Genomic DNA, 14,206 nt, shown 5'->3' on the forward strand with positions numbered 1-14,206 from the left:
CCTCATTAACACAAAGCCTTGAGCTCTGTGGTTACTAAAGGAAACCTTCAGCTGTCATTGGATGTGCCAATGACCTATCAAAACAATCATAGGTCACAACTGCCTAGAAAGCAGAATGCAAATGTAACTTGAAGTGCCCCAACGTGGCCGAAGGTGGTCTATGCACAGCAGAATCTCAGAGATTGCTCCTGTCCCCTGAACTGCTTTACAAACCCACAGCAACTTCAGTAGAGCACTTCTGCAGCAGCTTGGCATGGAATGCAATAATTCTAGTCCTCAGGATCTTCTTAAGCTCACCACACTGTCTTCTTGGTAGTCAGGACCTGAGCCCAGAATTGCTATCCTAAGGAATACAACACCTGAAGCCAATCTGTCCACTTTAGTCCTGGGGGAATTCTGCAATTGTTGCATTTGGAGCCATAGTAAATTGGCAGAATTCTCCCAGGACTTACAAATATACATCTAAACTTCTGCTCATAGGAGTCCAACTGACCTATTTGCTTGGATCTGAGATTTGCTTGACATAATTTGAGATACCGATCTAAAATGGTTACCATCTTTTCCATAGATGTTGAAATTAAAAAGCAACAGCAGGGCAGGCTGAGGGCTGGGTCAAAAGGCTCAGTGGGCTGCATCTAACCCATGGGTTGCATCTTACCCATCCCCCACAGAGGAGCACACCACGCTACTCCCAGCTTTATTCTGATCTCAAACTAGCCAGGGCCCCAGACCCTCTGGCCCTGTCCCCACCGGTGGCTTCACTCCCAGCGGCTGGCCTTCATCATAGCCTGGCTGGAACTTCTCACCAAGCCCAGGGCCAAGACTGGGGACAGAAGTGGAATACCACCCAGCCACAGGCCCAACAGCCAGCTCCCACTGTGGCCTGAGATGTGGGGCAGAGCTGGGTGATCCCCACTCTGTGCCCCAGACTCACCCTCAGTTGTGGCCTCCTTATCCCATCATGCCCTCCCCCATACAGGGAGCCATGAAAGGTGAGTGGGGTAAGGGGGAGGCACAACCCTGAAAAGGTGGGAGTAACTGTGCTACTGGGATTCTCTGGTTAAACACTAGCGGTTACATAGGAAATGGAAGCATAACTCATTTATTTTTATTCCTTTTCATTTTTCTCCTTTGTCCAGGTAGCACTACAAAGACATTCAAATATTAAAGCAACACTACAGGCCATTCTTTAAATACATATAAAATAACAAAATTAATTGTGTCAAGTGATTTTAGAACATAACATTGTCAAAATAAATATTCTTTAAAAAAAATCCCACTGGGCAACTAATTGAGAAACCCTCCACATAGAAATAGGTTGATCCAATCAACTACTGGCTGCCCATCTCTTGCTATCAGGCTTCCCAGATGGGCTTGCTGGCTGTACATCTAGCCCTGAGACCAAGCCCATCACCCCCCCTCTTTCTGTCGGTGCAGCTCTGACACTGTTCCTTTGCTCAGCATCAGCAGATTTTATGGGCCCATAGCCCAAACAAGGAGAGCGATCAAAGCCTGAACTTTTCTGAGAGGTGCTGCTGAGAAATAGCTGGCTTTAAAAAACAGAATAAATGTCAAATTGTGCAGATTTTTTTCAAGCAGCTTTTCCTGTGGAAGTCCTGGCCACCTCTCTTTAGAAGGCACTCATTGGTATGCAGAGAATCTCTGTGGTTAGTAATTACACTGCTATGTAACAAAGTTAGCACTCTGACCCTATTCTTAACATTACCTCTTCAGACTCTTTAGAGTAGCGCTTACACCCATACTCAAACTGTCACCTCTCATGGCACATATTTAATGCTTTTCTGGAAAAGGAAAACTATGCCAACTTGCAAACCACAATACCAAACAGGATAAACCCTTGCAGCTTTCCCCCTCCCTTTCTTTTTCATTTTAGCCAGCATGTTTTACAGAGGCATTTATTTTTAAATACATTATGCTGTCTAATGGAGAACTGTAAAGGAAATTAACAATTTCAGACTCATTTCTGGTTTGCCAAAAATGGCTCTGAGCAAACAGCTTATGTTCCTTTACAATGCAGAATGCACTTCACTGCCCCAAAGTTGGAGCCCACAAAGTGCAAGGATCTCTCCCTCCCTCCCCTCTCCCCAAAAAAACCCAATCTTAAAAACATCAATTTCAGATACTAAAGGTCCAGCTAGAAAATACCACCAATTTCAGGCTGGAAACCTAACACTAACAAGGAAGTGTGTTCTTTTACATAACCTGGGACATACTTAAAGCTGAAAGAGATACTGGAATTTTAAAAAATGCCTGCCTCAATCTACTTATCTTGCTGTGCGGAGGGTTTCTTCTGGAGTGTAGGGGAGGGCACAGGAAGGGAGGAAGGCAATGTAATTGAGGGAGAGGGACTATTATAATCAACTTTACTTCCATACTCTTATGGAATGATGAAATTTCTGTAAGGATTTAAGCAAATTGAGAACAAATCTACAGTATATTATTTCAAGGGGAAAAAACATTAAAATTGCCAAATGTCAGACTAAACAGCAACTCATATTTATATATAAATATTGAAGTCATATGAACATTTTGTTAGCAAATGCTACAACAATGGTTAGGCATCGTCTTCCTCTTTTTTGTCCTTCCTGTCGCCCTCACCCTCTGCTGTCTCACCAGCCACTCGCCTCCTTTTCCTGTTGCGTGCATTAAATCTATTTTTAGGAGATGGCAAAGGGTCCATTCCAAGTACTTTGTGTATCTGCCTGAAAGCTAGCATCCTTAAAGCATGCTGGAAGAGGAAGGAGAAGAAACATTAAGGATGGTACCAATGACAGGATAGGTGTAGGCATGACATGTCTGATACTACATAGCATACAGTAACTTGTGTATAGCAGCCTTTAAACTCCACACTACAGGCTGGAGGATCAAGTTTTAAAATCTCAATGACAGAGACAAAAATATAAGTACTTTATTGAAAAGCTTCTGAGTTCATAAATTCAATTCAAAATCAGTGGAAGCAGAGCTAATAATCGGCTCCTCTAAGAAATCAGGCCTGAAATACTTTGTCCTACTGAAGACAATGGAAATCTTTACTATGTTTTCTAGTTCTTAACACAGCTTTTTTCATTACATTCACTTTACGAATTCTGTTTTCTCTACCCAGTTTCATGAGCTACCCCTTTCGGCAGTTGCCACTTGTCTTTATGTATTTACCAGTTTAATTGCTCCAAGCCACTACAGAGTGAAAACCTTTTTGAAAATAGGTTGAAAAACAATAAAAAATGGGCAAAGAGACTTGGAGACAAATGCAATAGTGAAACTGACTTAACTCTCTTTAATGTCAGATATTTTTCATATTGATGTACACGTTGAAATACTCTCATCAGGAACTCTCTTGCCAGGCAGGACCAGAGCACGCCTGGACAGAGAGGTCCCAGTGGGGAACCTGGGTGGGACATGGCCCTGCCAGTATCCCTTCAGAAATGGGGAACCCGGCTGGGACAGGGAAACCCTGCAGCAGCAGGGGAAGGGCTGAAGAGCCCAGCTGGGGCAAGACCCTGCTGGCAGCTCCACAGCAGTGGGGAACCCAGCCAAGGTGGGGGAGCCCCACAGCCCTGCCACGGGGAAGCCTGCTGCGGAGCCCAACTGGGACACAGATGTGTCTGGCAGCCCCACAGCAGTGAGGAGCCCAGCAGGGTGTGGGAGCTGGCCAGGGAGCCCAGTGAGGGCATGGACCCTGTTGGCAGACCTGCAGTTGGGTGGCTGGTTGGGGGGCCTGACTGGGGCACGAAGCCCCACTGGCAACCTCACAGCCGGGAGTCCTGGATGGCAGCCTGTTGGCAGAGAGCTGGAGTGGAGCCCCACAGGCAGCATGGGGGCAGGATGTTGGCAGTAGCCAGGAGGGAAGCCTGGTCAGCAGGCTGGCAGCCCTACCTCCAGGGCCACCAGGAGGCCTGACCTCCCCTGCTCCAGCAAATCTCTTTGCTCAGGCCCACTCAGGTCCCAAAGGTGATGGATGAGGGGAGTATAACCTGTATTTATTTTTTTATAGAAGTGTACAAATTAGGTGCAGCTTTCAGGTTCAGAGTTGTTAATAGGGCTCTTGGAGTCAGAAACACACACAATCACAAACCAGAGATTGCCCCTTACCATGGGTTCTCTTGTAGCTGTTTTCGACACCTCAACTGGAAAGGATACAATAACTTTCAAAACCAATGAACACCAACTGCCTCACTGCATAGAATGCTTACATGCAAGTTTTCTTCTCGGTGCTATTAAAAATAACTCTCTTTATCTACCTGGGCACTGGCTGTAATATCCTCCCTTTCTTGACTGGTCATAGTCTCTAGAGTATCCATTCCATCTTTCTCACAGGGATCTTGTAGCCCAAGTCCATCTGAATGCAGACGGAAGAAGGAGTCACAATAATAAAACACTATGATCAGGATTTAAGGAAAAAAGATGTTTAAAAAAATCACATTTAAATAATTTCTTAACATACAGAATCAGTTACAGTATCACTGACGTTGCTTTTCACTAGTTATGCTGCATGGCGACTTTTCTGCACGTCACTCAGCTTGAACAAGCACAGTCAATTTGTTCTAAATCTCTGGCTAGTCGATTTTGTTTCTGGACTCCCAGGGACTGGCACAGAACGCTGAAATGCTGGGAGTTTACATTTTTAAAAATATTGCTGAGAATCATAGAACACTAGGACTGGAAGGGACCTCGAGAGGCCATCGAGTCCAGCCCCCTGCCCTAATGGCAGGATCAAGTACTGTCTAAACCATCCCTGATAGACATCTATCTAACCTGTTCTTAAATATTTCCAGGGATGGAGATTCCACAACCTCCCTTGGCAATTTATCCCACTGTTTCACCACCCTGACAGTTAGGAACTTTCTCCTAATGTCCAACCTAAACCTCCCTTGCTGCAGTTTAAGCCCGTTGCCTCTCATTCTATCCTCAGAGGCCAAGAAGAACAAGTTTTCTCCTTCCTCCTTATGACTCCCTTTTAGATACCTGAAGACTGCTATCATGTCTCCTCTCAATCTTCTCTTTTCCAAACTAAACAAGCCCAGTTCTTTCAACACTTTTTCATAGGTCACATTCTCTAGACTTTAACCATTCTTGTCGCTCTTTTCTGGACTCTCTCTAGTTTCTCCACATCTTTCTTGAACTGCGATGCCCAGAACTGGACACAATACTCCAGCTGAGGTCTAACCAGCGCAGAGTGGAGCGGAAGAATGACTTCTCGTGTCTTGTTCACAACACACCTGTTAATGTACCCCAGAATCACGTTTGCTTTTTTTCAACAGCATCACACTGTTGACTCATATTGAGCTTGTGGTCCACTATAATCCCTAGATCGCTTTTGTGCTGTAGTCGTTCCTAGACAGTCTCTCCCCATTCTGTATGTGTGAAACAGATTGTTCCTTCCCAAGTGGAGCACTTTGCATTTGTCCTCATTAAACTTCATCCTGTTTACCTCAGACCATTTCTCCAGTTTATCCAGATCATCTCGAATTATGACCCTATCCTCCAAAGCAGTTGCAACCCCTCCCAACTTGGTATCATGTACAAACTTAAGAAGCGTACTTTCTATGCCAATATCTAAATCATTGATGAAGACATTGAACAAAACCGGTCCTAACACAGACCCCTGCTGAACCCCACTTGTTATACTTTTCCAGCAGGATTGAGAACCATTAAGAACTACTCTCTGGGTATGGTCATCCAGCCAGTTAAGCACCCAGAAGTTTTAACGAGAACAATATTAGTAATGCACATACAAGTGTTGGGCCCGAAGTATGTCAATCGCTTTACGTACTTCTAGATAAAAAATAATCAGTTCCTTCCCTCCCATAAAACAGGGACATAGAACACAACTGCCACTTTCTGAAAGCAGAGTTATCAGTACCACAGAGTCCCAGAATCAGTGCTGTGAAACAAGTCTGGATGTTGGAATACACTAACACCCATTCAGTGGGAAACCACCAAAAATGGAGCATGTACCGCACATGACAAACACGGATGACAGTATTCACCATTTCAAAGATTTTGTGGAGCAAAAGCTTAGAACTAACCCATCAAGAGTGTTCCTGTGGCTACGCATTCTAGAACACGGCACATGCCATCTCCAGGGCTTAAAGGGCTTGTTGCACTGCTTAAAGCCTTTTCTACAAGAAGTTCCATTGCCTACAGGAGGAACAAAATCAGGGTTGACATTTTAATAAGGAAATGAAGATAAAATACAATACAATTTCTTAAAAATATAAGTAATGTTGTATCCTGCTCTACAAAAGATTGGCAACTTCTTCAGAAGGCAAAGGCTATCCTTTTCTTAGGGCTGTACTTTTTGTTCTTTGAAAACAGACTGAAGATATTGCTAAGGCAACCTCTTAATACCATCACGAACATCTAAGCTCCTGCAAAAACACTTCTCGTGTACATGTGCTATGACAAAAATAATTAAACCATTTTTCTTGTCAACAAAAATAACTTGCATAAGAGCAGGGCTTTTTTTTCTACAGCCCACTATAATGAAGGAACAAGTCCGTCAACTGCTCCTAAACCAGCAGCACAAAGGCAACACACTGCAGATGAACAGACTAACACTGTACTTGATATAAGAGTTCAAGTAACGCTGAGGGGATAAAATGTGGTCCTGAACAATATTTTTAGGATATCCTGAGGCAGTCTACAAGCCAGACTATTGCAATTACTAGTATGGAAGAAGGTTTTCACTAGGGCTATGTCTACACTACAGCGATCTTTGAAAGTTCTCCTGGAAGAGATCTTCCAAAAAATCTTCTTTCAAAAGAGACAAAAAAAAAAGTGGATCCACACAAAAAAGTGGATCAAAACATCAATCCGCTCTTTTAATAGAGAACGTCCAGACAGCCCCCGCTCTTTCAAAACAATGGGCCAGGCATTGAAAAATCCAGCACCATGAGGACTGCTCTTTGGAAAAAAGGGTCCACTGAGCATCTACATACTTTTTTCCCCCAAAAAGCAGCTTTTGAAAGAAGATGCCTTCCCTGATCCGGGAACGGATAAGGGCTTCCAGAAGAGCCGTGTTCTTTCGATTATGGACCGAAAGAGTGCATTTTGCGTATAGATGCTCTGTGTGTTCTTTTGAGAAAGGGTTCAGTTAGTGCAGATGCAGCCAAGTAGAACTGTGTGATTTACTATAAATAAAACTGGCTTCTCCAGTTGTTTAAGAATCTTTGAAGTAGACAAGACTACTCTCTCCAGGGTATTTTGCATAACATCAACAGGACTTGTGAGAGAGGAGAGTTCCAGGTGAGTATGTAGCATGTAACACACAATATGGACACAACTTGTTTGCACATATAGCATAATGGATTGAATGCTCAACTGCATTAGGAGTTCATGTGTCCAACACACAACTGACTCTGTATATAGTGCCTCTAGTCATGCTGGTGTGGCTATTCATATTCTGAGGAAAGCAACTTCCTCTCAGAGCTCTGGTTAAATCATACTGCTTTCACAGCCTGCAGAAATGGGCTGGGGCACTGCATTTGTTATAGCCAAATAGGAAGCAGAAAATCTGAGATGACTGCATATACATGCTATTTCTAAACCACCACATTCTTCACCCTGCAAAGGATCTGTAATGGAATAACTACATAAATTTGCTTTGGTGAAAGGGTATGGCAAATGGATTCCCTATTGCTATGCAGCAGCCCTCTTGTTAGTCTACGGAAAAGGGAGGGTAAACATAGACCAATTCTCAGACCTACTTAGGTCACTAGATTTTGTCACTGACGTCAACAGATTCAGCCCTATGTAGCCAACGCTCTTGAGTGGTTAGCTTATCTTTTACTTTAGTTCAACGTCCCCGATAATCATCACAGCCGCTACGAAGAAGTGCCTTTTATGACAGCAATCAAAGGAAAGGCATCACAGAAACGGCTTGTCTCCTTACCCAGTCTGGAAGTGAACCCTGTTGGCACACGTCGACAAAGATTGCGCAGAACCCTGATAATAATCACACGTGACTGAAGGCCATTAGCTTTAGCCTTTATGGAAAGAAACAAGACTTAACATAAACATTTTTTTAGACAAACATGTAAGTCTTACAAGCAACAAAATAAAGCTCAAAAGTATCTTAGAGTCTGATGACAATATTCTCCTTGTGTGAATCATCTGACGTCACTTGGAGCAAAGTGTCCACTATGTATGACTCCATATAAAACTACAATGAGACACTGGCATTCCAAAAAATGCTGAAGTACAGAACAAAAACAAAGGGATAAAGAACTAACCTAGTTATCGTCAGCCTTTCGTTAAAAGAAAGCCACATGATCTGCGTTCAACATTTTCAGCACCTCAGGGTAAGCAACATTGTTTGCGGATTCGGTGCTAGTAAAAGGCATTAGACTGGAAGCTCTGAATATTCAAATCCTCTACTGACTCCCAAAGCAGGTGCAGAATGACCACAACAAGGCAGGCTTCACTGCACCAGCAAATGGACATGCTGCCTGCCTAGCCAGGGGCAGCAGGTGGGCTTGGGCAGGGAGTAAGGCAGAACAGGCAGGATTTTGCAGAAAGGGGGAGGGGTCAGGTCTAGTCTCTGGAAAGGCAGTTCACCTGCTGCCCATGCTAAACATCTAGGCTACGTCTACACGTGCACCCAACTTCGAAATAGCTTATTTCGATGTTGCGACATCGAAATAGGCTATTTCGATGAATAACGTCTACACGTCCTCCAGGGCTGGCAACGTCGATGTTCAACTTCGACGTTGCTCAGCCCAACATCGAAATAGGCACAGCAAGGGAACGTCTACACGCCAAAGTAGCACACATCGAAATAAGGGAGCCAGGCACAGCTGCAGACAGGGTCACGGGGCGGACTCAACAGCAAGTCGCTCCCTTAAAGGGCCCCTCCCAGACACACTTTCATTAAACAGTGCAAGATACACAGAGCCAACAACTAGTTGCAGACCCTGTATATGCAGCACGGACCCCCAGCTGCAGCAGCAGCAGCCAGAAGCCCTGGGCTAAGGGCTGCTGCCCACGGTGACCACAGAGCCCCGCAAGGGCTGGAGAGAGAGTACCTCTCAACCCCCCAGCTGATGGCCGCCATGGAGGACCCCGCTATTTCGATGTTGCGGGACGCGGATCGTCTACACGTCCCTACTTCGATGTTGAACGTCGAAGTAGGGCGCTATTCCCATCCCCTCATGGGGTTAGCGACTTCGACGTCTCGCCGCCTAACGTCGATTTCAACTTCGAAATAGCGCCCAACACGTGTAGACGTGACGGGCGCTATTTCGAAGTTACTGCCGCTACTTCGAAGTAGCGTGCACGTGTAGACGCAGCTCTAGAGACATAAGGTGAGTGAGATGATATTTTTCATTGTACCAATTTCTGTTGATGAAAGAGACAAGCTTGTGACCTGACACAGACCTCTTCTTCCAGTCTGGGAAATGCAAACAAGCTCATAGCTAAATAAAAGATTGAACTAATTGGTTTCTTACACCTCCTCATGCTCAATGCTCATGGGCCACATCTACGTTACAAGTCATCTTTCAAAAGACGATTTTCTGCAAGATCTCCTTTCAAAAGAGCATGTCCACACCCGAAAAGCAGATGGAAAGAGCAATCTGCTCTTCTGAAAAAGAGCACCTACATAGCACCCACTCTTTCAAAAGAATGGGCCACAGATCAAAAAATCCAGCACTATGAGGACCACTCTTTCGTAAAAAGGGCCCCCAGACCATCTACACATACTTTTTTCCCCTCATTTGGGTGGAGAAGAGGGCCTCTGGAAGAAGTGCCACGTTCTTCCAAAAGGAATTTGGAAGAGCACATTTTGCTGTGGATGCTCTGCTTGTTCTTTGGGAAGAGGGCCTGATTTTCTGAAAGGACTTGATAGTGTAGACACAGCCATGATGAAGTGGAAAGTTAACAACTCTGCAGTCAAAGGAAGGTCCGTTAGTCTTAAACAACCATCAATTGTACTTGAAAGTTCAGAATCCTAAAGGCCACTTCTAAGCCAGGTGGCGAGGGTGACATGTACAAGGATCCTCTCAGATTTATTTATTAATAGGAGTTGACATATGCAACCTTCTTTAGCCTACACCAGCATAAAAATAAAATATTTTGCTTTAGCAGAGTTTATTTTCACCACAACCTTATTAAAAACAGAATGGGATCATTCATACTCTAGAAATATTCCCATTTCAGTTACTGTGCTGTGGAGAGGATGAGTTGGAATGAGCACACAAGAATGCTGGGGTCACTATACAGAAGATACGCACAAAAGCATCAGTTACACTGGTCAGTTCTGCAGCACAAAACTGTGCCTTTCTTCCCACTGAGCCCTTCCTTCTACCAGATTAGCAAACCAATGGGAAATTGCACAACACATCTCAGTGACTGAAAAAGCTCTTTACCTGGAACCATTTAGCATGACGAAGGGCAGCCAATGATTCTAAGCATTTCTGTTGACTCAGAATATCACCGGAAGCAGGCTGAGATTCTGCTCTTGCTTCTAAGAGGAAAGACACATATTTATTTATCTTCGCAACACCTACAAAGCTTCCATGACCAAGAGTTGCTGTGAAATAGACACAAGCAAGACTTTTTGTTACTAATAGTAATCAAACATCATACAGTTTTCTAAATTATATCCACTGACTGCACAGTGATTAGAGGTCATTGTCTCCTCCACCAAAAACAAGAAGGCTTTTTCACATGAGAATGTGTTTCTGAAAGCATTAAAAGCAGTACAAAATCTTTATTAGGAGATTACTGAAGTTAGGTCTGTACAGTAATTAAGTCTCAAACACAGCTAACCTGATCCATCTTCTGCCTCTTATTCAGTAAGGTGAAAGGAAAAAGCAATAGGAGTTTTAGGGTTTCAGCCTTCTGATTCTGTCACTTCGGAATCAGCAAGTGGTATCAAAAGGTCTGCTCCATCATAATGGTTATTTTATTTTGAAGTTATGATGTACTTTATATAAAAATGGTTTTATGTACTAAATAATTTTTAACGATCAAGGATTTATTCACTTTTGACAGCAGAAGTATCCTCTCTCATGAGAGGAGATGTGACTGAAATTGTGACCTCCATTTTTGGTTCCTTGCACGAACAGATGAGTATACTTGCTTCCCCAGCATCACATGAAACTTCATAGTCACCTCCAGTTAACACCTAGAAGTTAAAAGAACAAAACCCCATTGTTTCACCTTCAAGTTCATGTGCCAGTATTATCCCTACGCCTCACTTTTAAGAAGATATTTTGCAATTTTATTTTGTTCAAGAAAGACATTGACAGAACACCAGTTTCAATTACATGAGCAGAAAAGATCTTTTACTGGACCAGCTCCTGTTGGTAGAAGGGACAAAACTTTCTAGCTACATGGAGCCCTCAGTCTGGAGAAAGTAGACAGTGTCTGATCTAAATACAGGGTTGCTAAGCTTAAGGGGTTCATGCATATTGCAGGACACCACTTTAACTGAAGTGGGCAATTAGAAATTAGCAAGCAGTAGGGTGTGCTACCAGTTTTATGATGTATTTACAACAATTTGCATGTGTTGTGGTGGGGCAGCTGCCCCACAAAGGGAGGAGAAGGGGTTAAAGAAGCCCTTAGGGAAGGTGTGCAGACTAGAGAAAGGGAGAGGACAGAGTAGATCACAGACAAAGGGCTGCATCCTGAAGAGGATGCAGCTGTCCTTGAGGTGACAAGTCCAGAAGCAGACATGACAGGAGGCAAGACAGCACCTGAAGAGGGCATACTCCAGACCAGAACTAATTTCCCAAGACAACCAGCAGGAGGCGCAAAAATGGGAAGCACAACCCTTTCAGTGTGTCTCAAGTATATAACTGTGTGCGTCCAGTAGAACTATGAATATAATTTCCCAGGCCTGTCTTTTGAAACTATTATGTAGGTTTCCTTTCAGGTCGAGGACTGGGAGGCCAGATACGGAGACATCTTTATCCTGGAAGAATTTTCTTCCAAGCTTCCCCTTCCAGCTTTCAAACAACAACAACTCCTCAAGCTCACTGAGCTGGTCATCTGAAACAAGCTCTGATCAAACCAGGATACACAAACTCAAAACAGCATCAGATCCTGCCACAACAGGTGCAAAATATGCAAACATATCTCCACTGATATGATAGGTATTCCTCACAATACAATGTTCAAGATCCATGGATCCTAGAGATGGCTGTCAACATCCAGTGCAAATGTCCTAAGAACCACCACGTGAGTGTGACCAGATAATCGCTATGCTCGCAAATGAAACCGAGTATAAAAAGGGTAGCGACAAAAAGCAGTGTCATCCATGGGTGACCACTTTTCACAAAACAATCACTCAGTCCTCATGCTCAAAAGAATTCCATGTAATACTTTCAAGAGATAAATATGGGAGCTTAAATTCATAACTCTTCTGGACACTAAAAATCATGAAATTAACAGATACTGGTTTTATAGTTTATCATAATAATTTGTAAAAAACCTTGCTGCTAACCTTCAGTTGCCCACTTCCTTTAGAATGGGCTCCTACAGCATATGTGAGCTCCTTCAATTTAACAGTCTGTCTCACCTTGTATTTTGTTCAAACACACTATCTATTTTCTCTAGGTCTGAAGAAGAGCTGTGTGTAGCTTGAAATATAGTCCCTTCCGCCAACAGAAGTTGGTCCAATTATTAAAAAACCTCACCTACCTTGTCTCTGTCTTATCCTGGGACCAGCATCCCCGCTACAACACCACCACAAACACATAAATAGGCAACAATCCAACTTTTTTGCAGTAGACTCTTACTTACCATGCTTTCTCACTGTCCTACCAGTGCAGATCAAGCTTGACATGCAGCACTCATCCTTCTAGGACTGAGACCTTTCTGAGCACACTGTCCCATCAAGCAAATTATGCCAAACTGTACTGGCTTTGTGGGGTGTATGGAGTGTCCAGGGAGGGGTAGCACCTCTGGTGTGGGGACTTGTCATGTCTCTTCAGGGGCAGTTCATGCACCTTTGGTCCCCACCTGGCACCCCGCTCTCAAGTGTGGCTCCAAGAAGCTGTAGCATGCAGTGGCCACACCCCGATAAACCGCTTCGACAGGTGGGCTAAACCAGGTGAGGGCAGCTGGCAGGTCTGAAACCTACAGTGAGATAGGGAATTGCCTATCCCAGCATGCAAAGTCAGCCCCGGCGGATTGGGCAGATGAGATCAACAGCAAGATCCAACAACCAGTAAGGCGGTTCTGCAACGCTCTATGGAGAGCAAAGGGCATGACAAGGCACCAAAGACAGCATGGCCATCCACTGCAGCCTAGGAAGTCCCAGGCGTGACAATTTTTTGTACCACTGGAACCAGGCTTCTGAGGTCGAGAGAGTGGAACTGCCCATGTGCAACAACTTGTCCACTTTAAACATTCTCCCGCTCGGGTTCTTTGCACTGGCTTTGTGATATCAACAAGAGCCTGTACCCACTTAACTAAAACACTCAAAATGCATTTCTTGTGGGCAAACGGGGGGAAAAAAACGCAGTGCAGCAAGCCATTATATTCGCCTACTACTATAATGGAAATTAACATTTTGAGGTGGAATGCAGAAAAAAATCCAAACCACATTCCCTTTTACAATATCTACCAATAAGGGCAGGAACTGTAGTTTCCATTTTGTTTTGTACCTAGCCTGAGATAGTGTTTATCTTCAGTAAGCAATACTGGATTACGCTATGCTCTGGGTCTCCTTTACCGCACACCTCGCAAAAGAAAAACAGTCACTAGAAATCAGAAACAAAAGAGAAAGATCCACTCTCACCGAAAGCTGCTTGGGCAGCTGCTCTGTGATCTTCTTTAGAAGCAAGTGTGTAGGTTTCTGGGTAGAGAGTAGGATCAGATGAACACTCCTGTCTCCTTGGAGCAGAAGTCCTTTTGCCAGAATGCCAACTCGCATTGTGCCTTTCAGAATTTGGGGTTTAGTTTCTGTCTTCCTGTTGAGAGAATCCATATGAAAACATCAAAACAGAGCTATCAACGCTGAACCTGACTGTTAAAATCTACCACAGGGATTCAGTTCCCTGCAACCCGCATGGTTGTGCTACCTAGTTAGCACCATGCAGGTGCTCAAGGCATCCACCCAAGGCAGTGAGGAGGGAAACCCCACCCCCAACCTAGCCCTACCCCCAGCCTGCCATAGGAGGAGGAAGGGTGACCTGACCAGAGCCTCTTCCCCAAAATCCTCCCGCTGTGGCACAGCAGC

At 44.2% G+C, this 14,206-nt stretch overlaps 1 protein-coding gene across 1 annotated transcript in view; it reads right to left on the reverse strand.

The window, feature by feature from the left end:
• Window positions 1-1,576: 1,576 nt before the first annotated feature.
• ZFR2 (zinc finger RNA binding protein 2) overlaps window positions 1,577-14,206 on the reverse strand; it is a 36,242-nt gene continuing 23,612 nt past the window's right edge. The window contains 8 exon segments of the mRNA XM_074978382.1: window positions 1,577-2,749; window positions 4,260-4,357; window positions 6,048-6,159; window positions 7,913-7,931; window positions 7,933-8,006; window positions 10,386-10,483; window positions 11,005-11,146; window positions 13,766-13,937. Coding sequence (XP_074834483.1) covers window positions 2,576-2,749; window positions 4,260-4,357; window positions 6,048-6,159; window positions 7,913-7,931; window positions 7,933-8,006; window positions 10,386-10,483; window positions 11,005-11,146; window positions 13,766-13,937 — 889 coding nt within the window. The 3' untranslated portion in view covers window positions 1,577-2,575.

This window comes from Carettochelys insculpta, chromosome 27 (genome assembly GCF_033958435.1).
Source record: "Carettochelys insculpta isolate YL-2023 chromosome 27, ASM3395843v1, whole genome shotgun sequence".
In the NCBI taxonomy this organism is placed as follows: Eukaryota; Metazoa; Chordata; order Testudines; family Carettochelyidae; genus Carettochelys; species Carettochelys insculpta.